Source organism: Argopecten irradians, chromosome 2 (genome assembly GCF_041381155.1).
Source record: "Argopecten irradians isolate NY chromosome 2, Ai_NY, whole genome shotgun sequence".
NCBI lineage: Eukaryota > Metazoa > Mollusca > Bivalvia > Pectinida > Pectinidae > Argopecten > Argopecten irradians.
The window spans coordinates 72818125-72846089 of NC_091135.1; the positions used below are offsets into that span (position 1 = coordinate 72818125).

At 34.6% G+C, this 27965-nt stretch overlaps 2 protein-coding genes across 2 annotated transcripts in view; both read left to right on the top strand.

Moving 5' to 3' along the window:
- Positions 1-27965, top strand: part of LOC138316393 (RING finger protein 151-like) — a 269758-nt gene that overhangs the window by 200090 nt on the left and 41703 nt on the right. The gene's annotated exons all lie outside the window — the stretch shown is intronic.
- LOC138316391 (poly [ADP-ribose] polymerase 2-like) lies at positions 165-27904 on the top strand. The gene is made up of 4 exons (XM_069258090.1): positions 165-263; positions 5585-5683; positions 6000-6124; positions 27300-27904. Exons 1-4 carry the CDS (start codon positions 165-167, stop codon positions 27451-27453), a joined length of 477 nt encoding a protein of 158 aa, XP_069114191.1. The 3' UTR covers positions 27454-27904.

The following is a 27965-nucleotide window of genomic DNA, read 5'->3' on the forward strand; positions in this document are numbered from 1 at the left end:
GTGACTATATTAAAATATTTACATCTGACTATTCCTAAAACGAAACAATTACATGTATCTTGATTTATGGGGACACAAAACTCACACATTCAATTGTCAGAATGTAACTACATAATTGAATTAATCTCGCAATGAATTAATTGCACATAATCTTTGTTTAAAGGATGCTACTATGGCATGGATCTCGATTGACTAATTGGGTGGGGATCCTGAGTAGAGGATTACGAATAGCACCTCCAGAGGCTCCAGTTACTGGATACATGGTAAGTGCTGAGTATCTAGTAGTATGGACAGTAGTTACCGTATACATGGTAAGTGCTGAATATCTAGTAGTATGGACAGTAGTTACTGGATACATGGTAAGTGTTGAGTATCTAGTAGTATGGACAGTAGTTACTGGATACATGGTAAGTGCTGAGTATCTAGTAGTATGGACAGTAGTTACCGTATACATGGTAAGTGCTGAATATCTAGTAGTATGGACATACAGTAGTTACTGGATACATGGTAAGTACTGAGTATCTAGTAGTATTGACAGTAGTTACTGGATACATGGTAAGTGTTTAGTATCTAGTAGTATGGACAGTAGTTACCGTATACATGGTAAGTGTTAATTATCTAGTAGTATGGACAGTAGTTACTGGATACATGGTAAGTACTGAGTATCAAGTAGTATGGACAGTAGTTACTGGATACATGGTAAGTGTTTAGTATCTAGTAGTATGGACAGTAGTTACCGTATACATGGTAAGTGTTGATTATCTAGTAGTATGAACAGTAGTTACTGGATACATGGTAAGTGTTGAGTATCTAGTAGTATGGACAGTAGTTACTGGATACATGGTAAGTGTTTAGTATCTAGTAGTATGGACAGTAGTTACCGTATACATGGTAAGTGTTGAGTATCTAGTAGTATGGACAGTAGTTACTGGATACATGGTAAGTGCTGAGTATCTAGTAGTATGGACAGTAGTTACCGTATACATGGTAAGTGCTGAATATCTAGTAGTATGGACATACAGTAGTTACTGGATACATGGTAAGTGTTTAGTATCTAGTAGTATGGACAGTAGTTACCGTATACATGGTAAGTGTTTAGTATCTAGTAGTATGGACAGTAGTTACCGTATACATGGTAAGTGTTAATTATCTAGTAGTATGGACAGTAGTTACTGGATACATGGTAAGTACTGAGTATCAAGTAGTATGGACAGTAGTTACTGGATACATGGTAAGTGTTTAGTATCTAGTAGTATGGACAGTAGTTACCGTATACATGGTAAGTGTTGATTATCTAGTAGTATGAACAGTAGTTACTGGATACATGGTAATTGTTGAGTATCTAGTAGTATGGACAGTAGTTACTGTATACATGGTAAGTGCTGAATATCTAGTAGTATGGACAGTAGTTACTAGATACATGATAAGTGCTGAATATCTAGTAGAATTGACAGTAGTTACTGGATACATGGTAAGTGCTGAATATCTAGTAGTATGGACAGTAGTTACTGGATACATGGTAAGTGTTGAGTATCTAGTAGTATGGACAGTAGTTACTGGATACATGGTATGTACTGAGTATCTAGTAGTATGGACAGTAGTTGCTGGATACATGGTAAGTAATGAGTATCTAGTAGTATGGACAGTAGTTACTGGATACATGGTAAGTGTTGATTATCTAGTAGTATGGACAGTAGATACTGGATACATTGTAAGTGTTTAGTATCTAGTAGTATGAACAGTAGATACTGGATACATTGTAAGTGTTGAGTATCTAGTAGTATGGACAGTAGTTACTGGATACATGGTAAGTGTTGAGTATCTAGTAGTATGGACAGTAGTTACTGGATACATGGTAAGTGTTGAGTATCTAGTAGTATGGACAGTAGTTACTGGATACATGGTAAGTGTTGAGTATCTAGTAGTATGGACAGTAGTTACTGGATACATGGTATGTGTTGAGTATCTAGTAGTATGGACAGTAGTTACTGGATACATGGTAAGTGTTGAGTATCTAGTAGTATGGACAGTAGTTACTGGATACATGGTAAGTGTTGAGTATCTAGTAGTATGGACAGTAGTTACTGGATACATGGTAAGTGTTGAGTATCTAGTAGTATGGACAGTAGTTACTGGATACATGGTAAGTGTTGAGTATCTAGTAGTATGGACAGTAGTTACTGGATACATGGTAAGTGTTGAGTATCTAGTAGTATGGACAGTAGTTACTGGATACATGGTAAGTGTTGAGTATCTAGTAGTATGGACAGTAGTTACTGGATACATGGTAAGTGTTGAGTATCTAGTAGTATGGACAGTAGTTACTGGATACATGGTAAGTACTGAGTATCTAGTAGTATGGACAGTAGTTACTGGATACATGGTAAGTGTTGATTATCTAGTAGTATGGACAGTAGATACTGGATACATTGTAAGTGTTGAGTATCTAGTAGTATGAACAGTAGATACTGGATACATGGTAAGTGTTGAGTATCTAGTAGTATGGACAGTAGTTACTGGATACATGGTAAGTGTTGAGTATCTAGTAGTATCGACAGTAGTTACTGGATACATGGTAAGTGTTGAGTATCTAGTGGTATGGACAGTTGTTACTGGATTCATGGTATGTGTTGAGTATCTAGTAGTATCGACAGTTGTTACTGGATTCATGGTATGTGTTGAGTATCTAGCAGTATGGACAGTAGTTACTGGATACATGGTAAGTGCTGAGTATCTAGTAGTATGGACAGTAGTTACTGGATACATGGTAAGTGTTGAGTATCTAGTAGTATGGACAGTAGTATGGACAGTAGTTACTGGATACATGGTAAGTGCTGAGTATCTAGTAGTATGGACAGTAGTTACTGGATACATGGTAAGTGTTGAGTATCTAGTAGTATGGACAGTAGTTACTGGATACATGGTAAGTGTTGAGTATCTAGTAGTATCGACAGTAGTTACTGGATACATGGTAAGTGTTGAGTATCTAGTGGTATGGACAGTTGTTACTGAATTCATGGTATGTGTTGAGTATCTAGTAGTATCGACAGTTGTTACAGTAGTTACTGGATACATGGTAAGTGTTGAGTATCTAGTAATATGGACAGTTGTTACTGGATTCATGGTATTTGTTGAGTATCTAGTAGTATGGACAGTAGTTACTGGATACATGGTAAGTGTTGATTATCTAGTGGTATGGACAGTTGTTACTGGATTCATGGTATGTGTTGAGTATCTAGTAGTATCGACAGTTGTTACTGGATTCATGGTATGTGTTGAGTATCTAGTAGTATGGACAGTAGTTACTGGATACATGGTAAGTGTTGAGTATCTAGTGGTATGGACAGTTGTTACTGGATTCATGGTATGTGTTGAGTATCTAGTAGTATCGACAGTTGTTACTGGATTCATGGTATGTGTTGAGTATCTAGCAGTATGGACAGTAGTTACTGGATACATGGTAAGTGTTGATTATCTAGTAGTATGGACAGTAGTTACTGGATACATGGTAAGTGTTGAGTATCTAGTAGTATGGACAGTATATACTGGATACATGGTAAGTGTTGAGTATCTAGTAGTATGGACAGTATATACTGGATACATGGTAAGTGTTGAGTATCTAGTAGTATGGACAGTAGTTACTGGATACATGGTAAGTGTTGATTATTTAGTGGTATGGACAGTAGTTACTGGATACATGGTAAGTGTTGAGTATCTAGTAGTATGGACAGTAGTTACTGGATACATGGTAAGTGTTGAGTATCTAGTAGTATGGACAGTAGATACTGGATACATGGTAAGTGTTGAGTATCTAGTAGTATGGACAGTAGTTACTGGATACATGGTAAGTACTGAGTATCTAGTAGTATGGACAGTAGTTACTGGATACATGGTAAGTGTTGAGTATCTAGTAGTATGGACAGTAGTTACTGGATACATGGTAAGTGTTGAGTATCTAGTAGTATGGACAGTAGTTACTTGATACATGGTAAGTGTTGATTATCTAGTAGTATGGACGGTAGATACTGGATACATTGTAAGTGTTGAGTATCTAGTAGTATGAACAGTAGATACTGGATACATTGTAAGTGTTGAGTATCTAGTAGTATGGACAGTAGATACTGGATACATTGTAAGTGTTGAGTATCTAGTAGTATGGACAGTAGATACTGGATACATGGTAAGTGTTGAGTATCTAGTAGTATGAACAGTAGATACTGGATACATGGTATGTGTTGAGTATCTAGTAGTATGGACAGTTGTTACTGGATTCATGGTATGTGTTGAGTATCTAGTAGTATGGACAGTAGTTACTGGATACATGGTAAGTGTTGAGTATCTAGTAGTATGGACAGTAGTTACTGGATACATGGTAAGTGTTGAGTATCTAGTAGTATGGACAGTAGTTACTGGATACATGGTAAGTGTTGAGTATCTAGTAGTATGGACAGTAGTTACTGGATACATGGTAAGTGTTGAGTATCTAGTAGTATGGACAGTAGTTACTGGATACATGGTAAGTGTTGAGTATCTAGTAGTATGGACAGTAGTTACTGGATACATGGTAAGTGTTGAGTATCTAGTAGTATGGACAGTAGTTACTGGATACATGGTAAGTGTTGAGTATCTAGTAGTATGGACAGTATATACTGGATACATGGTAAGTGTTGAGTATCTAGTAGTATGGACAGTAGTTACTGGATACATGGTAAGTGTTGCTTATTTAGTGGTATGGACAGTAGTTACTGGATACATGGTAAGTGTTGAGTATCTAGTAGTATGGACAGTAGTTACTGGATACATGGTAAGTGTTGAGTATCTAGTAGTATGGACAGTAGTTACTGGATACATGGTAAGTGTTGAGTATCTAGTAGTATGGACAGTAGATACTGGATACATGGTAAGTGTTGAGTATCTAGTAGTATGGACAGTAGTTACTGGATACATGGTAAGTGTTGAGTATCTAGTAGTATGGACAGTTGTTACTGGATTCATGGTAAGTGTTGAGTATCTAGTAGTATGGACAGTAGTTACTGGATACATGGTAAGTGTTGAGTATCTAGTAGTATGGACAGTAGTTACTGGATACATGGTAAGTGTTGAGTATCTAGTAGTATGGACAGTAGTTACTGGATACATGGTAAGTGTTGAGTATCTAGTAGTATGGACAGTAGTTACTGGATACATGGTAAGTGTTGAGTATCTAGTAGTATGGACAGTAGTTACTGGATACATGGTAAGTGTTGAGTATCTAGTAGTATGGACAGTAGTTACTGGATACATGGTAAGTGTTGAGTATCTAGTAGTATCGACAGTAGTTACTGGATACATGGTAAGTGTTGAGTATCTAGTGGTATGGACAGTTGTTACTGGATTCATGGTATGTGTTGAGTATCTAGTAGTATCGACAGTAGTTACTGGATACATGGTAAGTGTTGAGTATCTAGTAGTATGGACAGTAGTTACTGGATACATGGTAAGTGTTGAGTATCTAGTAGTATGGACAGTAGTTACTGGATACATGGTCGCTGATATCTGCCTGTTCACTCTAATATCTGTTTTCTAATCTTTATTCTGATTTCAGTTTGGCAAGGGAGTGTATTTTGCGGATATGTCCAGTAAGAGTGCTAATTACTGCTTTGCTACCAAGACTAAGAATACAGCACTCATCCTTCTGTGCGAGGTAATCGCTAATGATGTTGTTGGCGAGATGTCAATATTGATTCATTTTTTGTCAGCTTTTGGGTTTTAGAAATTATGTTCTTGCCTCACATTTTATAAAAATGTTTTGGTATTTAATTTAAATCCTTCAAGTTAATAAAAATGTTGATGAATTAATCATTCATATCCCTTCCCCTTATTAGAAATTAAAAGAGATGATCAAAATAAAAGCCAAACCGATTCTTTTCTTGGAGTTTTAATGTAGTTAATCTGATAGTAGAAGTTATTCTGGACAGCCATCAAATAGATCATAAACAAAATGAACTTCTTATTTCCAGGTTTCTCTTGGGCAAACGAATGATTTACTCAGTGCTGATTATAACGCTGCCAAATTACCACCAGGCAAACATAGCACCCGGGGACTCGGCAGGATAGCTCCAGATCCAACAGCTAACAAAACACTGTGAGTATACACAAAAATCTTCACAGGCCAGCAAATTATACAAGATATTATACCAAAGCAACAAGAATTTTTACAGATTATAGGCCTAAACCGACAAACAGGCCTTTATTCCAAACAAAATAAGTCTTCACAGATTATAGGCTGAAACCGACGAACAAGTCTTTATACCAAACAAAATAACAGACTTCACGGATTATAGGCAATGAACAAGTCTTTATACCAAACAAAATAACAGTCTTCACAGATAATAGACCTAAACCGACGAACAAGTCTTTATACCAAACAAAATAACAGTCTTCACAGATAATAGACCTAAACCGACGAACAAGTCTTTATACCAAATAAAATAACAGGATTCACAGATGATAGGCCTAAACCAATGAACAAGTCTTTATACCAAACAAAATAACAGTCTTCACAGATTATAGACCTAAACCGACGAACAAGTCTTTATACCAAACAAAATAACAGTCTTCATAGATTATAGACCTAAACCAATGAACAAGTCTTTACACCAAATAAAATAACAGTCTTCACAGATAATAGACCTAAACCAATGAACAAGTCTTTACACCAAATAAAATAACAGGATTCACAGATTATAGACCTAAACCAATGAACAAGTCTTTACACCAAACAAAATAACAGTCTTCACAGATTATAGACCTAAACCAATGAACAAGTCTTTATACCAAACAAAATAACAGTCTTTACAGATTATAGACCTAAACCGACGAACAAGTCTTTATACCAAACAAAATAACAGTCTTCACAGATAATAGACCTAAACCGACGAACAAGTCTTTATACCAAACAAAATAACAGTCTTCACAGATAATAGACCTAAACCGACGAACAAGTCTTTATACCAAACAAAATAACAGGATTCACAGATTATAGACCTAAACCAATGAACAAGTCTTTACACCAAATAAAATAACAGTCTTCACAGATAATAGACCTAAACCAATCAAGACAATAATAGCAAACTATCACAACAATAACTAGATTTGATCGCGATCAAAACACGGGATTTCCATCCAGCAAATAATCATGTTATCGATCAGATGATCATTTTGATAATTTTCTCTTTGCATAAAATCGAACTATCTTTAATGAGCGAACAAACGGTCGAAAGAACGAACAAACGCACACCCGAGTGAAAGAAAGAAAACAATAACTATCGAACGAAAATAACAAACGAACAAAAAAAGAAAGAAAGAACGAATATAATAATTACATACACAATGTATCTGGTTGAACACGGGTATCAACGTGTCCTTCATTCCATCCGTCTTTTAATCGGACTGTGTACACTTCCGGTTACAGACATATGCCACGAACATACTTCCATATTTGATTTTATTAACTCAGACAAACAAACACACGAACACATGAATTAATGGACAGACAGATTGGACAATCACGATACGGTGATCACAATTTGCACACATGGACGAACAAACAGCGCTGAAAAAGTTGAAAGTTAGAACGCATTACGATGAAATAAATATACACATAAATAACACATACATGATGTGGCATATTTTTTGCCTGCTGTAAAGATACACAGTAAAATCTCAATTAGTCGAAGATGAAGGGACTACCTTAAAACATTCTTCGTCTAGACTTCGACGCATAAACTGTCTAGACAATGCACCAAGTTGTTGTTAGTTGATGTTATCACTTTGTTTGTTTGTTTGATTAATTAACGTCCTATTAACAGCTATGGTCATGTAAGGACGGCCTCCCATGTATGCGGTGTGTTGCGTGTATGTTGTGCGAGGTGCGTGTTTTGGGAGACTGCGGTAAATTCATGTTATGTCTTCTTGTATAGTGGAACTATTGCCCTTTTTATAGTGCTATATCACTGAAGCATGCCGCCGAAGACACCAAGCAACACACCCTACCCGGTCACATTATACTGACAACGGGCGAACCAGTCGTCCCACTCCCCGTTTGCTGAGCGCTAAGCAGGAGCAGAAACTACCACTTTTATAGACTTTGGTGTGTCTCGGCCAGGGGACAGAACCCAGAGCCTTCCTCACAGGGGCGAACGCTCAACGCAAGGCCAAAAGTGAGGCGGTGCCAAGGAAGGCATTAGGAAAGATAAAGTCAGTTAGGAAGAAAAGAAAAGATAAGATCCTAAATTTAGTCGCCTTTTACGATCATGCAATAGGGGCAGCAGGTACAATTCTAACGCCCTACCTGCAGGGCTCATGTTATCACTTAAAAAGTTTTTAAGTTTTGAAATTTTGTTTTCAAATTACAATTTTATGGGACTCACGCAATAAAATCAACTGAATGGATCACTGCCTGTCGTGTGAAACATACATGTGTATTGAACGAATCACTGCCTATGATGGGATATTAAAGATATATACTATATTTTTAAATGAAATCTAATTTTGTGTGATATATGTGAAAGGAAGCCGCCATATTTTAACAACCAATTTTATGTGATTATTAACACGCAACACTGCGCGGGTGTCAGTTCGCTAAACCTGCCTATATTATTAGGCTTTTAAAATGTGTTTTTGCCTAATATATAGTTAGCTCGCGATACCTCTTAAAACGTGAAATCGGAGGAAAGATTTGGCCTACGCTACGTCAGCGGCATATTTCTAATGCATCGTCCATACCCCGCTGCCCCCATGGTATATCTCATTTGTGAAATTAAACAACTATGCACAATGAAATACTTCTGAGACCCTTCTATTTCACACATTTGTTATGGCCGCCGACTACACATTTAGTTGAGTAAACGGCAGCAAATCACCATCGTTTCCGGTTTTATATTTAAAAAGCCACGTGTAGTTGAGGGGTAAACAAAATGCCAGCCATGTGTAGGCCCATCCTCGATATTCCAGGGGTTCCGATCACTAACGATCTCTACACCCCTGGACTATCTCATAGTAAAACTGGAGGCAACAGAATAGAACAGGTAACTTAGTCACTTGGTACATCAAAAGAGCCGTATAACTGTACACTGCGGTTAACTCTGTGGCTTTGATGTTAGGCGTTGCTCTCTCTGTAGTCTTCAAATGAAATATTTGCTAGCCTGTGATTGGTCAAATGTTTTCAGCTGAGCTGCCTTCAATTTCACTATGAGATAGTCCAGGGGTGTAGAGATCGTAAGTGATCGGAAGCCCTGGAGTATCGAGGATGGTGTAGGCCTGTAGTGAGCTACATGTAGATGCGGTACCGCCGCCGTGTTCAATTTAAATGCTTGACAACATGTCGTGTATGTCGACCGTGATTCCACTATAACAAATCTAAGTGGTTGGTATTTTGTTTTGTCTCAATAGACAGTCTATTAATCTGTATGTTCGTACGAAATGACAGGACACACACTGCGTACAGCACACACATACTTTGAGATATATTTCATTAAGTCAGATAGACAAACAAAACAAACCCACGAACAAACGAATGGACAGACAGACGGACTGAATGATGGATGGAGGGATGGACAGGCAGACACGCACGATATACGATTTCAATTTGCACACAAGGACGAACGAACAGTGCTGAGCCAATCAGCGGGACTCTGGTGAGAAAAAAAAATTCCCAATTTTAATGGGATTTGAATTGCAATATTTGGAGGGCTATATTTCCGCCATTTTCGAATTCATGATTTCGAAATTATAACCCTGTAGAGACAATAGGCCAGAGTCTCAATTTACAAAAAAATCAACACCCTACATTAAATAATAAAGGCGCTACGAGGCCAGAGATTACGGAATAAAAGGAGGAAATGGAACAAATTGCCATATTTGGAGAGCTATATTTCCGCCATTTTTCTATATAACCCATTGGAATTCATAATGTTTGAAGACAAAAGTTCATGCAACATAGGTACGAAAAATTAAACTCTGTATATACAGGTTTAAAGCCGCTGAAACAACTGTCGCAAGGACAAAAAAAAATAGAAATTTCGATTTTTGATGTCCTATATCTCCGCCATTTTGAATAATATAACAATGGAATTAGTCATTATATGTGTCTGAGAGCATGTTTTTTAACATCCAATTCAAAACATTTCTCTTTGAAATTTCAAAGTCTGCGCCAAGTAAAAATAAAAATTTCGATTTTTAATGTCCAATATCTCCGCCATTTTGAATCATATGACCTTGAAATTGGTCATTTTATGTGCTTGAGAGCATATTCTTTCATATGCGCCTTTCAAAACATTTCTATGGTAAAGCTCATTTTTGATCTTTGTTTGACCTCATTTGACCCTCTAGCGAACTCTTGACCTAGACATAATCTCTGATAACAAATAATAAGAAAAAAACGTTCGATATCGCGATCTACATAAATAACGAAATGCACACGTTGAACAGCGTACGGTTATGAAGCTATGAACGTTTAAAGTTTGGTCGAAAAAAGTTGTTTTTTACGTCTGTGACCTTGACCTTGAACATTATTGTAAAAAATCGAACGCACATTTCAAGATCTTATGTACGTTCATAACGTGTCCAAAGTTGAGCGTCGTACATTAGTCCGTTAGTGAGATATCCTGCTAACAAGATTTGTGGAAATAAGAAAAAAAAAGAAAAATAATAAGAAAAAACATAACAATAACAATAGGGATTTCCATCCGTAAATGGAAATCCCTAATAATAAATCTAGCAACAATTAAAAATTTTCAAAAAATAATTGTACTTCTCTGCATTCCCAAAATATATGTGTTATTGTTTCTATTTCTGTCTTACAGAAAAAGCAATGTGAATTTTCAGATAAGCCAATTTTAAATACATATGAGTTTGTTGTGAGGATATGTTGATTTGTTCTGTATTGTAGCCATTGAAGTTTTGAGATTGAAGTAACTCGGAAAGGAGTCAAGTATATTTCTTCCAAGTTTCCTCATTAATTTCAAATAAATTGTTCCATTTTCCTTTACCAGAAGACCTAGTGTTATTTTGACAAAGTATGTGGTAGAATTCTTTTGATCCTTTTTATGTTTAATAAAAATTTCTAAATTATGGGGTATAAATGGATATGACAGATTGAAATTATCAAACTGTTTGTGAGATAAGTACTCTTCTACATGAATTTATAATTCCCTGGTAAGTTACAAAGTTAGTATTGACATTAAATTTTTTTGTAAATTCATGAAAATTGTAAAAACTTAACGAGTATGGACATTTCAAAAGGTCACTAAGAAAAATAACATTGTTCTTGTACCAGTTTTTATAAAATACCATATTCCTATTTATTATTATATCCCTATTGTACGAAATAGGTGTTTTCGAAATGCCTGATATATCATGATCATTTAACTGTTTGTTTCTTAATAAGACAATTCCAAGAATTAAAAACATCTTTCCAAAATTGATTATTACATTTAGATTCACATTCTTCAATATATCCTTCTCCACAATTAGCCATAATGTTTGTGTTAATATTGGTTTTTAGAATCACTTGCCATTTACTTTGTTTGTTTGTTTGATTAATTAACGTCCTATTAACAGCTATGGTCATGTAAGGACGGTCTCCCATGCATGCGGTGTGTTGCGTGTATGTTGTGCGAGGTGCGTGTTTTGGGAGACTGCGATATATTCATGTTATGTCTTCTTGTATAGTGGAACTGTTGCCCTTTTTATAGTGCTATATCACTGAAGCATGCCGCCGAAGACACCAAGCAACACACCCCACCCGGTCACATTATACTGACAACGGGCGAACCAGTCGTCCCACTCCCTGTATGCTGAGCGCTAAGCAGGAGCAGAAACTACCACTTTTATAGACTTTGGTGTGTCTCGACTAGGGGACAGAACCCAGAGCCTTCCTCACAGGGGCGAACGCTCAACTCAAGGCCAAAAGTGAGGCGGTGCCAAGACAGGCATTAGGAAAGATAAAGTCAGTTAGGAAGAAGAGAAAATATAAGATCCTAAATTTAGTCGCCTTTTACGATCATGCAATAGGGGCAGCAGGTACAATTCTAACGCCCTAGCTGCAGGGCAGAACCGCCATTTACTTGACCTTGTGTATAATCTTCTGATCCATGTTAACTTGAGAGCCCTGATAAAAGAGTATATTTCTATCATTCTAAGACCGCCTTCACTGTATTCCTTTATAATAATATCTCTCTTCACCTTATCTTCTTTACTGTTCAAAAGGAATTTAAATATTTCTGAGTTAAGAGCTTTTATGAAATATATATCAGAATTTGGCAGTGCTATGAAGAGGTGATTAAGCTGTGAAATTAGTAGCGAATTAATAACTTGCACTTTGCCGATAGGTGTAAGAATTCGTTTATTCCATATATTCAGAATTGGTTTAAGTTAAATAAGTTTCTTGTCATAATTCATTTTTACCATTCTATGTATTCTACATTAAAATCAATACCCAAAACTGTAAAACTCCTTTTTCCCCAATGCAAGTTCCTTTCTGGACAATATTTTCATCACTATATTTCTTATTCCCTATCCAAATTACTTCAGTCTTACCCTTGTTTACTTCTAAGCCAGATATTTCTGCATATTTTTTCAATTCTTTCAATGTTTCCCTTAATGATTGTCTTGACCCATCTAATATAACAGATGTATCATCAGCATATTTGGATAGTAATATAGGAGTGTCATCAATGTTAATACCCTTAATGTTTACATTATTGCTAATTCTAATTCCTAAAACTTCAGCACAGAGAATAAACAAATATGGGGAGATAGGATCACCTTGTCGACATCCTCTATTGATAAGAAAAATGGAGACAAATTCCCCCCTGGTTAACAGTTGAATTAGAACCATTTTGAAAACCATTCACCCATTTTCGTATGTCATTTCCGAAGTTAAAGAAGTTAAGTACATTATCAATAAAATTCCAACTGACCGAATCAAACACTTTTTCAAAATCCACATTTAACAACATACCTGGAATATCATTTACATCTGCATAATGCATAATATCATATATAATTCTTGTGTTCTCACCAATATATCTTCCTGATATAAATCCAGACTGATCTGTGTTTATAATAGTGTCTAAAACTTTTCTAATTCTATTAGCAATAGTGCCTGATGTAATTTTATATATTGTATTCAAGAGTGAAATTGGTCTCCAAGTTTTAATATACTGTCTTGGCTTATCTCCCTGAGGTTAACAAGTTATGATTCCATGCCTTTGTGTTACTGAAAGTTTGTTAGTATTAAACCCATGTTGAATCGAACTGACTACAAAATGACCAAGCTGTTTCAAAAAACATGTTAAAAATTCTACAGTGAAGCCATCTGATCTAGGACTTTCATTATTTTTCATATATTTTTTTAAAGTAACACCTGCCCCTTTATATTACCCTCTAAACTGTTGGATTCAGTTTTGGTATACTATCATAATCAAGATATTCATTTAAGTTAGTATCATGTAATTCTAATTCTTCTGAAAATAGATTTTCATAGAACTGCTTAACTTCAGTTAAAATTTCATCTTGATCTGTTTTAATCTCTCCATCATCTTTTTCAATTACTGGTATAATTTTAGTGACAAAATTCCTGTTTTTCAAACTAAAAAAAAACTTGATTTTTCCCCCTCTTCAACCCATTTCACTTTTGACCTTAGTATACTTCCTTTAAGATTATGTTTTCTGAGGGACTCTAGTTCTTTCTGTGCTTTTGCTTATTCTTCTTAACATTTTCCTGATTTATTTTCCAATTCTTTAATGAGTTTCCTTTATGACAATTCTTGGTTTGTTCTTTGCTTTTTCTTAAACGATGAGTATGAAAAAGTTTTCCTCCTGATCTCAAATAAAAGGGTTTCTAAAAAAAGTTGATCATGTATTGAAAATTGAATATTATCATCTAAAATTTGAGTCAAATTCTCCAGATTATAAATAGGTAAAGCATACTGAGTTTTAATATCTGTTATGTGTTAATAATATTTATTAAGTTAAGATATTCTAAATCATGTAATAGGGAGTTATTAAACTTCCATAATCCTATGCCTTATCTAAATTCATTAAAACTTAAAGTTATGTATGACATAGAATGATCGGATCGATATTTTCTTAAACTAGAAATAAGATTCTCTGAAATTAAAAAATAGTCTAGTCTAGCCTGTTTTACTGGCCTTGTTCTTCTCCAAGCAAACCTTTTACAATCTTGATGTTTATTTCTATAAATGTCAATCAAACCAAGCTCATTTATTATTTAAAAAAAAACATTTCTCTTGCCCTAGGGTTATTTACATGCATATAATTGGATTAATCTAAACTAGGATCTAAGACTAAGTTAAAATCCACACAAATTATAAAAGGATCATTTCCAAAATCCTGTGCAACCTCTAGTAATTTACTATAATATGATGGGGTATCTGAATTTGGACCATACAAACTTATTAGTGTAAAATAATTTTCATTTGTCTACACATCTGAAACAATAATATTTCCATGCAAGTCTCTTTTCTCTTTTAAAATCTTGACTTCAAAAATTTTATTGAATAAAACTGCCACCCCTCTGGAGTTTGAGCTAAACGAGTTGAAATAACAGGTATGTCCCCATTCCGACCTTATCATAGTTTCCATTTATGTAGTAAAATGCGTATCTTGTAAGCAATAGATATTAAAATTCCTACTTCTTAAATAATGGAGCACGTCTTTTCTTTTATTTTCATCACCCAGACAGTTAGCACTCAGAATTTTAACTTCTTCCATGCATTATTTGTATAGTGATAACTGCTTACCTGACAGCGACGAGTTATTTCTCTGTGATATTGAAAGAATGTGAATAGGTAGAAAGGCAAGAGAAGAAAATAGAGAACAAGATAGTATTTAAATGACATAAACATAGGTCAACAACAATGTAGCAGCGACCACCAGACACAGCGAAAACCGTAACGTTAAGTAAACAATCAACACTGACGTCGCGCACAATGTTCGGTCACTTTCATGTAACGTCATTGAATGTAAAAGACGCCATTATTTTATAACATGACGAGCGCAATTGACGTCATTTCCGACATTCGGCAAACCTGCAAGACAAAGAAACAACGGAATTTTTCGAATACTGTTTTGAATTTTCAGTAGAGATTTCGCACACGTATATTTGAGCAAAAACGTATTTTATTCTGAATAGAAAACATAATTCCTAATATAAAGTCATCTTTCAACGTCGTGAACTTGCGTGACAGAACAGTCAATCTAAAAATTTCATTTTGTGTCATTTCTGCAAGACAAAGGTTTTGTTCGATAAAAAAGTAGAACGACGTTGCAGTCTATATTTTCTGACATGTTCTTAAAATAGAAGAAAAATGTATTTTTATCTTAACCTTTTTGTACTGTGTGTACTGTGTGTATTTGTGGTTTTTCACTTTTTTGTCTTTTTTTGTCTTTTCTCTTCGGATCTTTCATCGGCAAGTCTACAAACAAACTCCACTATTTTGAAGTATGACGTCACAATTCATTATAACGAAATGACGTCATGATAGTACGTTTTCGGGGAATCTCTGGGTCAAATTTTACCGCCATGTGGTGTTCAGTATGACCACAGTGACACTTTAACTGAAACCGCATACAGATGCGTATTACATCTGTCGCGCCAAAAAACGTCATTTTCTCAACAAAAAAGCATCAATAGAAAAAACAATATTGCAGACATTTTGATAAAAATCCTCCCGTAATTGAATAAATATATCCTTTCTGTTTTTCAATTTAAAAAAATAGTTTTGCGCTAATATTATTTTACTGTTCAAAGCTTTTTTCAATGAAATTCCGGCTTGACGTAAAAGTGACCTACTGAAAACACTCTGAAAACTTGCGCATGCCGATATCATTTTCCGGAAAAATATAAATACGGTATGCAACGTACTCTAAACGCATATAAATACATTACATAATATGACTGAAGGCAATGCCTTAAAGGGCGCAGTCAGATGTTTCAGTAACCATTAATTATGCAGTTAAAAAGTTCAATTTATCGAAATAATGGAGCCGAATTTTCTGTTTATTTTTTCCATATATTCCATTTTTGATCAGCTGATTATATTGGAAGATGGCCTATCACTTGAACGCTTGCAAATAAAGAGCATTAAGCACAGTATATATGTTAGTTTATACAATTCTATAACAAACTGTTGTCTATGATCAAATTTGAATTTACAGTCATCTAGGGCAAATATTGATCTTTTAAAAAAAATCTCCTGGCTACATTTCAGCTTATGAAATGCTATTTTCCCGGATTTTGATTTTTTTGAAAAGGTATCTGTTATAAGATTATACCTATAGCATGTTTTTAAAACGGTTTAAAAGAGTGGACAAAGTCGATAACATGCCAAATATTTCGACCAAATTCAAAATTTGATTTTTTTTGCTTGAAAATCAATTCGTAATGAAAATGATTAATACATATCATTATAAATGGGTATAGAATAAAGAATGACGTATTTTTTATTAACAAAAATAATCAAAAAATAAATAATATGTTCAAAAGATGGACACAAGGGATCCCCTTGGCGCATACCCAAAGTTTTGTTAGAAAACATCGTTTTAGGCCCTTTATGCCTTTTTGAAAAATTCAAAATAGGTAAAAAACACACATAAAGTATAGTTATGTACCTAAATTCGGAGCGTGGGCTTTCTACTTTGATATAGAAGATATCTACTGAAGCCTATCAGTGACAACTGCCTCAAGAGGGTATAAACACTTTTTGACATGCGAGGAAACTGGCGTCATAATAATTGCTACAAAATTAAGACTATATGTCCGAGGACAGATTTAAACTATCAATACAGTGCAGTGTTAGTGTTGCAGTGTTAGTGTAAATCTTATAAAGAAGGACCATTTTACTGTTTTGCTACGTAACACAATGATATACAGTATAACCCCTCTAATTCGAAATCGCATTCCTCGAATACCCCCATTCCTCGAACTGATCGCATGGTCCCGACCGTGCCCTTATATAATTTATGTAATAAAACCCCGGATAGCTCGAACTGCTATTCGTCGAATACCCCTCATTCCTCGAACAGAAATATATCCCGTTCCCGTCAAATGCATAGTAAAGAAACCATCTATTCGTCGAACAGTGCTTCTATCGTATGGATGCGGAAGTTGTCAATTTGATTATTTAACAGAAATGAGGATTGTCCTAACGAGTCACGGCTCCGTATTTCATTATGTTATCGGTATTCAATTTCCATCCTACGGTTGCAAGTCTATTTAATGTTTTAGTTTAAGTTAAGGCTGAAAGGACAAAGCTCATCCATATGCAGTAAATCAATGTTTTTTTTAATCAATGCGTTCCGTATATTGTTTTTTTTACGAATTGGGTCATTTAACGTTCCCGGTTTCTGTAAACAGCGTTTCCTCTTACATTAGTGCCTTTCAAATACGGTAATATTTTGATTAGCAATTTCTACAGCGCTTATGCATTACTTTTAAATCATTTAAAATCATCTGCGAATGGGCGAATTTTAATCAATATACTGCACTGTACCTCTTGACCTCCATGTAGATAGCCAACTAGACATTTGCTCTGCCTAATTTACACTTCAAATTCTCTCCAGCATTTCACAACGTGCATTTTTATAAAATACACATCTTATTAACATTACGATCGAAAACTAGAAATTGTCATAGACAATTTGGCGGGCTTTTCACTATATTCAGTTCATGGGTTTTGAAGTTGTAACCAACAAATGACCTTGACTTTCAGCCCTGAATAAAAGTGTTTTAGTGAAGATCTGCATGGAGTTTGATCAGCCGAAGAGAACTCTCATCCTAATCCAATTCATATTTCCAAATCCCCACTTTGAATTAGTGATTAACTTCACGACTTGCTTACCAACATATGAACAAGGTTAATCACTTATAAAGAAATATACTGTTACATAGGTTTTTAGGGGGAGTTATCTTTCTTTTGCGCAGATTAACCTCTGTCTCAAGAAGAAATATGAAATAAAATGGAGACTACGGCTTGAAATTTGACCCGTACTTCAAACCGGAAGTTGACATTTTTAGCCCACCATCATCAGATGACTTTATAGCCCATCCCCTGGACATCTTATATATGAAATATGATGATCCTAGACCTTACAGAACTTCAGTAGAAAAGTTTTCAAGTTTATTGTTAAAAACAGGACCTTTAACATTTGACCCTTACCGAAAACCGGAAGTTGCCATTTTTTGTAATAACATGTAGAGAGAAAAAGTTTACGCTTAAGATTATCTGCAAAAAATATTATAGGATGAAATCTGTGAAAAGAACTGTTAGTGAGTTATAAGCATTTTTAAATTTTAAGATATGACGTCATAGCGGCCATTTTGTTTTTTTGATGAAGATGAAAATCATATTAAACGTTAGAGAACATTAGAGGGGTCTTTTCTATAGCAATTGCAGACTATATTATTCATTCAGTTCGACAATATATAATGTTAAACATTTTGGCGGGAAATTAGCAAAGATCAAAGGATTGTTCAAAATGGCATACAGCATTAACCGGGAGTGCTACCGAAAAATAAAAGACACCAAATTCATCGGAATGACATTCTGCATCGATATGTAAAAGGAAATTTCGCAAAATCAAAAAAATAAAAATTCGTGAACTTTGACCTCATAGCGAACTTTTTAGTTTGACCTTTAACCTAATTGCTGTAATTGTATAAAAGTTAGTCTTTTATACGATCTACATAAAACATCAAATATATTTGCTGTATCTTAAACGGTTATTGAGTTATGGCTGTTTTAAACTTTTTAGGTATGACGTCATGGCGGCCATCTTGGATTTTTGACCTACTTAAAAATGTTGCGGTCACCCCTTCAACTCATGCCAAACAATATGATAATAAGGCCATTGGCATACCTCTTACCATTTTGAAGATCTTTTGGACACAAAAAAATGTGTAGAAGAATAATAATAATAATAATGAAAAACAGAACAAAAACAATAGGTCTTTTCACCACATGGTGAAAAGCCCTAATAACCGTTATAAATATTGTAAATGCTGGAAATAATACTGAATACGTTATTGACATGCAAGGTTTGTCACAGACTGTGGCAATTTTTAGCATTTCACAACGTGCATTTTTATAAAATTCAGAATTTATTAACATTACGATTGAAAATCACCGTTATGAATAATTTAGATGGGAGAAAACAATACTTACTACGTTATCGACATGCAAGGTTTGTCACAGAATAGCAATTTTCAGTAATTCACAACGTTGAACGATTGAATATCGCCCTTATATATATATAAAAATATTCTAAATGCTGGAAAACAATACTTCAAACGTTATTGACATGCAAGGTTCGTTACAGACTGTGGCCAGTACATAATTATGCCTATTTTGGCAAACCTCGGTTGAGTCGAATACCCCGTATTCCTCGAACTATGAACCTGGTCCGCTGCAGTTCGAGTTAAAGGGGTTTTCCTGTAGTCAACTATACGTACGTTTTGTAAATTTACAGTTAACTTATATTTTTAGGAACTGAGGTAAACTTATCGATAAACTAATAATTCTTAAGACTTTACAAAATTATTAAAATCGTTTTATTTTCATATTTTGAAAACTAAAAGCCGTTGAAGAAACAAGAGGCCCATGGGCCTTAACGGCAACCTGATATTTGAAACAAATTAGTTATGTAATTTCCTGATGCCTTTGTTCATGAAACAGGAAACATGCATTCAATAGGTCTATACACAAAGTTTCATTAAGCTTTGTGCATATTTACTCACATTACTGTTTTCACAAGGTTCAATTATTATTATTGCAAAGGGCAATGACTCCGAAAATAAGTTAGAGTCGAATCAATCTTATTTTCAAACTTGTTTGAGATTTTTCCAATGTTAGTCTACATAGAAAGTTTCATCAAGCTCGGTGCAAATTTACTCAAGTTATCATGTTCACAAGATTCAATAAGTATAATTGCAAAGGGCAATAACTCTGTAAGTTACGATCTAATAGGTCGATTTTCAAACTTCGATCTTACCAATTTTAGTCTAAATACAAAGTTTCATGAAGCTGAGTGCATATTTATTCAGGTTATCTAATCGTATTCACGAGGTACAATAATGATAATTAGTGCAACGAGCATTAACTCAGTAAATTATCGTCGGATCAAGTTGATTTTCGAACTCATTCGGGATATTTCTAATGTTTAGTCTACATACAAAATTTCCTTAAGCTAGGTTCATATTTACTAAAGTTATCGCGTTCACAAGGTCCAATAATAATTATAAGTGCAAAGGGCAATGACTACGTAAATTCCTGTCGAATCACGCTGATTTTCAAATTCGTCCGAGATCCCCCCAATGTTAGTCTACATGCATAGTTTCAATAAGCTTGGTTATACATCAAAGTTATCGAGTTCACAATGTACAATAATAATTATTAGTGCAAATTGCAATAACTCCGTTAGCTCTCAAATCATGCTGATTTTCTATCTCGTCCGAGATCCTTCCAATGTTAGTCTGCATACAAAGTTTCATTAAACTCGGTTTATATTTACTAAAGTTATCGCGTTCACAAGAAATGTTAACGGACGTTGCACGACGGAAGACGCACGACGACGGACAAAACCACATGAAAAAAACTTTTTTTCACAGCATACAAACACAAAACAAAAGAAACATCTCTTTAACACTTACTTACACTCTAATATTATCTACTATATTGTGAATGCCTTGGTTTCAATATTGATAATTCATATAATTATTTCATATTATTAATCTTCAGCCAGATTTGATGATAAACCCCACTTAACATTAAACACATTTATTTTTGCCATTGCATTAGGAAAAGAACCTTTCAGATTTATAATAATTTTTATTATATTTTTTAACACTTTCAATATACAACATATTGCCTTTTACACGCTGTTTATAAATATAGTACTTGAAGATCAGCTTTACAGTGTTTTTGTGCTTGGTATTGTTTACCGCGTTTGCAAAATAAGATTTCACGTTCTGAAAAGTTGATATACAGAGACGTTTTTAAGAATACCCTTTTTTCAATTCTGCTCCATAATCTATCGACATGCTCACATTCATAGATTATATGTAAGACGGTTTCCTCCGTCTGCTGACAAAAAATACATAATGGGTTGTGTAACATATTAATTCTTTTTGAAACCCCACTAGAATCTAGCTGCCAATATTCTATGGGTGATTTCTTAGAGTAACATATCTTTTGTTGTACTCAGAGTAACATATACTTAACATATAGTTTATACTCACGTAGTCCTTACACAGTAGATGCAATTCAACATATATGAACAGTTGTTAAGCTTATGCTTTCCTTTGCATTCATATATAATTAAATTAATGATAGTATTTCTGGAACGTTTTTGTCTATCTCTTTTTTGTTTTTATCATCATGTTATCACACTTTTTGTCGTACCTTGCACCTATTTTATTTTTTAATTTGTTCATACATGTATAACTCTTTGTTTACGGAGGAATAAAGATACCTGTATGAATAAAGGAACGTTTATCAACACAGCAACACGTCTTAAGGACAACATATATATAATGACCTTTAACCTTAAAACATACCCACGTGACCATTACGGGTAAACATCATGATATATAGACATAAAAGAACATATATTGAACATAAAACAGCCGTAGCACAGGAGACTGGTCTGTGTTACGAGTGGCTTCAGGCCCAGAAATTGTAGGAAAATTATATATCATATTTTACATGTACATGTGGAGCTCAAAACAATGCAATATGCATGTACATATCAACTACCTGTATATGTTGTCTCGTCCTTAGCTTTTGTACGTAGTTATAGTGTAAACTAAGGCTGTATAGGTAATATTCATAAATCCTTCTTGTAAACAAACGTACACAGTGACATAGATCTGGTGTGATCATGATCCACCCGATAATAGTTCAGCATATGAAGATACACGTATACGTACACAGTCAGCCATAGTCCGATTTCAATCAATACATAATTACCTGAGGCGGTGGATCGCTGCAAATAAGTAAAGCAGGAAGCAGTGCTGAGCTAGAGCTTCTCACAGGCGGATGATTTCAGCTACCGCTAACATGTGTACACACATGCCGCTTACTTTGTGCACAAGTCCATTGAGTGTCACTGTAGAATACAATATACATCATGCTGTTTTCATAACGCACACACATTTCCACACCTCCTGCCACATTAGAACAATGTACTAGTGAAAATAATTGCATTAACTTATTTGATTCAGATTCAGATTCAGATTCTTTTATTTCCTTGTTTTTTACAACATCGGAGAGTTGACATAAACATATACAATACTAGATTTGATCGCGATCAAAACACGGGATTTCCACCTATGTAATGATATAAATAACGTTAGCGAACAGACGATTGCTTGAACGAACGAAAAATCTCACTCAATATTAATCAGAAAGCGTTTCTTACGAAAGTAGTCTGGTCCAACCGAAAAACAGATTTAGGGGAATCCCCTTTTGGGCACAAGATTTCATAGAGAGGTGAATATATCGGAGCCTGCTGATTGGATATATTCAGGGTACATTAGTTAATGGTTAATGTGTGGGTCGGGCAATAGATGTAGATGTAAAATTTGTAAAGAATTTTGATAACTTCATTTAACCTGAATAGAAGCAAACGTTAACACGGTCCTCTATGGGAATTTATTTGGTTCTGTGATCTCAAAACGGCCGGGTAGTTTCTCAAAATAGCACCGGTTGTGTTTGAACATCCGGTGTCACAGGTGACGGCTCTGCCACACACTTAAAAGGTTTTTAAACCTGTCAGTTTTTGTGTTTGTGCATTACTTTTATTGTTTGTATGTTCAAATGTACGTCCTATTAACAGCTAGGGTCACGTAAGGACGGCCTCCCATGTATGCGGTGTAGCTACACATGTACGTGTATTTACGCAAACATGTGTACATTGTTCATATATACGTGTACATGTAGAACTTAAAACATCTCGAAAAGTATTCAAAACTAAATGAAGAAAGACCTTCGAAACGGCCCCGTGTGTATATATAAGATTGAGCCCAGGACAGAATTTTAACCCGGCCGCTGATTGGATTGTTTGATTCTGAATTTCAAAATCAAAAATGTTTTCTGACAGGTAATTATTCCTTGATAACCGTGATATGAATTTGGAAATTCCGATTGAGATTTAGGTTCAAAATATCAATTTTGATAATGAATAGGTAAACACATTAGAATTTCAGGTTTTTTTAAAGTGCAAAAATTCTCCATTTCTTATAAAGATCTTGAACCAATGCGGAATAACACGTACGATTAGAGTTTTAGTATTAGATACCGATTATCTCCCTTTGGCCACATGCCACATCATGTAATCACAACTCAAAATCGCTGAAAGTTCTATACCTCCGCCACTTTGAATCATATGACATTGAAATTGGTCATTTTATGTATCTGAAAGCATGAATTTTCACATCCAATTCAAAACATTTCACCTTTGAATTTTCACGAATTACGCTAAAATTTACGTTAAAAAATGAACGAAACGCCATATTCGGAGGGCTATATTTCCGCCATTTTCAAATTCATGTCTTTGAAATTAAAAACGTATAAAGACAATAGGCTAAAGCTAACATTTACAAAAATTCAAGATTCTACATGAGATGATAAAGGCCCTACGAGCTCACAAATAACGGAAAAAAATAAGAAAATGAAACAAATTGCCATATTTGGAGAGCTATATTTCCGCCATTTTTCTATATAACCCCTTTAAAATAAATAACTTTTGAAGACAAAAGTTCATACAACACAGGTATGAAAAATCAACACTGTACATACAGGTTTAAAGGCGCTAAAACGTCTCGGGCAAGGACAAATATAAACTAAAAATTCGATTTTCGATGTCCTATATCTCCTTCATTTTGAATCTTATGACCTTGAACTTGGTCATTTTATGTGTCTGAAAGCATGATCTTTCACATCCAATTCAAAACATTTCACCTTTGAATTTTCATGAATTACGCTAAAATTTACGTTAAAAAATGAACGAAACGCCATATTCGGAGGTCTATATTTCCGCCATTTTCAAATTCATGTCTTTGAAATTAAAAACCTGTACAGACAATAGGCTAAAGCTAACATTTACAAAAAATCAACACCCTACATGAGACGATAAAGGCCCTACGAGCTCACAAACAACGGACAAAAATAAGAAAAAAGAAACAAATTGCCATATTTGGAGAGCTATATTTTCGCCATTTTTCTATATAACCCCTTTAAAATAAATAACTTTTGAAGACAAAAGTTCATACAACATAGGTATGAAAAATCAACACTGTACATACAGGTTTAAAGGCGCTAAAACGTCTCGGGCAAGGACAAATATAAACTAAAAATTCGATTTTCGATGTCCTATATCTCCGCCATTTTGAATCTTATGACCTTGAACTTGGTCATTTTATGTGTCTGAAAGCATGATCTTTCACATCCAATTCAAAACATTTCACCTTTGAATTTTATGAATTACGCTAAAATTTACGTTAAAAAATGAACGAAACGCCATATTCGGAGGTCTATATTTCCGCCATTTTCAAATTCATGTCTTTGAAATTAAAAACCTGTACAGACAATAGGCTAAAGCTAACATTTACAAAAAATCAACACCCTACATGAGACGATAAAGGCCCTACGAGCTCACAAACAACGGACAAAAATAAGAAAATGAAACAAATTGCCATATTTGGAGAGCTATATTTTCGCCATTTTTCTATATAACCCCTTAAAAATAAATAACTTTTGAAGACAAAAGTTCATACAACATAGGTATGAAAAATCAACACTGTACATACAGGTTTAAAGGCGCTAAAACGTCTCGGGCAAGGACAAATATAAACTAAAAATTCGATTTTCGATGTCCTATATCTCCGCCATTTTTGATCATATGACCTTGAAATTGGTCATTTTATGTTCCTGAGAGCATGATCTGTCATATGCGCTATTCAAAACTTTTCTGTGACAAATTTCGTTTTTGACCTTTGTTTGACCCCGTAGCGAACTCTTGACCTTGACATAATCTCTGATAACATGGCATGGGAAAAGCACACGAAATGTCAAGATCTGTCTGAATAACTAAACGTGAACAATGTACAGCGTACGGTAATGAAGTAATGAGCGTTTAAACTTCGTTCCGAAAAATTTGTTTTTTACGTCTGTAACCTTGACCTTGAACCTTATCGTACAAAATCGAACTTACGTTTCAAGCTCTCATGTACATACATAACGTGTCCAAATTTGAGCGTCGTACCTTGTTCCGTTCGTGAGAAAAAGTGTTAAGATGGTTTCGTGGAAATAATAAGAATAATAATAATAATAATAATAATAATAATAATAAAAAAAAACAGAACAATAACAATAGGGATTTCCATCCTTAATGGAAATCCCTAATAACAGTCTTCATAGAGATAATAGACCTAAACCGACGAACAAGTCTTTATACCAAACAAAATAACAGGATTCACAGATTATAGACCTAAACCGACGAACAAGTCTTTACACCAAACAAAATAACAGGATTCACAGATGATAGACCTAAACCGACGAACAAGTCTTTATACCAAACAAAATAACAGTCTTCACAGATAATAGACCTAAACCGACGAACAAGTCTTTATACCAAACAAAATAACAGGATTCACAGATTATAGACCTAAACCGACGAACAAGTCTTTATACCAAACAAAATAACAGGATTCACAGATTATAGACCTAAACCAATGAACAAGTCTTTACACCAAACAAAATAACAGTCTTCACAGATTATAGACCTAAACCAATGAACAAGTCTTTATACCAAACAAAATAACAGGATTCACAGATTATAGACCTAAACCAATGAACAAGTCTTTACACCAAACAAAATAACAGGATTCACAGATTATAGACCTAAACCAATGAACAAGTCTTTACACCAAACAAAATAACAGTCTTCATAGATTATAGACCTAAACCAATGAACAAGTCTTTACACCAAATAAAATAACAGGATTCACAGATGATAGACCTAAACCAATGAACAAGTCTTTACACCAAACAAAATAACAGTCTTCACAGATTATAGACCTAAACCAATGAACAAGTCTTTATACCAAACAAAATAACAGGATTCACAGATTATAGACCTAAACCGACGAACAAGTCTTTACACCAAACAAAATAACAGTCTTCACAGATTATAGACCTAAACCAATGAACAAGTCTTTATACCAAACAAAATAACAGTCTTCATAGATTATAGACCTAAACCAATGAACAAGTCTTTACACCAAACAAAATAACAGGATTCACAGATGATAGACCTAAACCAATGAACAAGTCTTTATACCAAACAAAATAACAGTCTTCATAGATTATAGACCTAAACCAATGAACAAGTCTTTACACCAAACAAAATAACAGTCTTCACAGATTATAGACCTAAACCAATGAACAAGTCTTTATACCACACAAAATTACAGGATTCACAGATTATAGACCTAAACCAATGAACAAGTCTTTATACCAAACAAAATAACAGGATTCACAGATGATAGGCCTATAAACCAAAGAACAAGTCTTTATACCAAATAAAATACTGTGAAATCATTAATTTTCGTGGGGGTTTAATTTTCGTGGATTTCGTTTTTTGACCAAAGTCAACGAATTTACATCCCCACGAAAATATATATACCTATACTAATGTCATGTAAGTTTATGCGTTCATACATTGTAGGATGATTAGTACCTCACTACATGTACATAAAATCTATTTCAGGGACAAGCATGACAAGTTCAAAGTTTGAAAATATTGTTCAAACAAAGATAGAATTCAGAATTTCATAGACTTCATCCACATGTACCAACAAATAATTGATTGAGTATATCATGAATCTATCAATGTGACACGATAATTGTTTGTCGGACACATCTGTATAAACACTAGCTGAGTACCGACTCTAGCTTGTGATTGTAACTGTGTTGTGTGGTAGAGCTTAGTTCCGGTTGAGCGATCACACAGTACAGGTGACAGTGTCGACTGTGTATTTTTAACAGTGATGTGTAAATAAGGTCTCCTCCACGAATTTAAGTGCCAACCAAATTGTAAAATTTTAGAATCCACGAAAATTGAGCCCAACGAAAATAAATGATTTCACAGTAACAGGATTCACAGATTATAAATCCTGCAAACAGAAAGTTGTGTAAATGTATTGTGACCATTAACATGCACTGTTTACATTGCAGGTCTGATGGCACTTTAGTTCCCCTAGGCAAAGGAAAAGACACTGGAGTGAAGAATCCCAAAGGATACACTCTCAACTATAATGAATTTATAGTCTACGACACCAAACAGATCAGAATGAAGTATCTGGTCAAAGTAAAGCTGAATTTTAAGTGATAATGTCTGATCTGATTAAAACAACATGATAAAGCATTGAAGTTCCAATATACCATAATGAACATGATCAAGTGACCTTCCTAAACAATTTCAAAACGTTCTGAAAGTCATACTGGAACATGGAGTCTGATAACATTTATCATCAGCTAAATGGATGATATTGATGATGACATGGTGGGAAGTAAGGATAGGTTAAATGGATGACATTGATGATGACATGGTGGGAAGTAAAGATAGGTTTAATATATGACATTGATGATGACATGGTGGGAAGTAAAGATAGATTAAATGGATGACATTGATGATGACATGGTGGGAAGTAAAGATAGGTTAAATAGATGACATTGATGATGACATGGTGGGAAGTAAAGATAGATTAAATAGATGACATTGATGATGACATGGTGGGAAGTAAAGATAGATTAAATGGATGACATTGATGATGACATGGTGGGAAGTAAAGATAGGTTTAATATATGACATTAGATGATGACATGGTGGGAAGTAAAGAT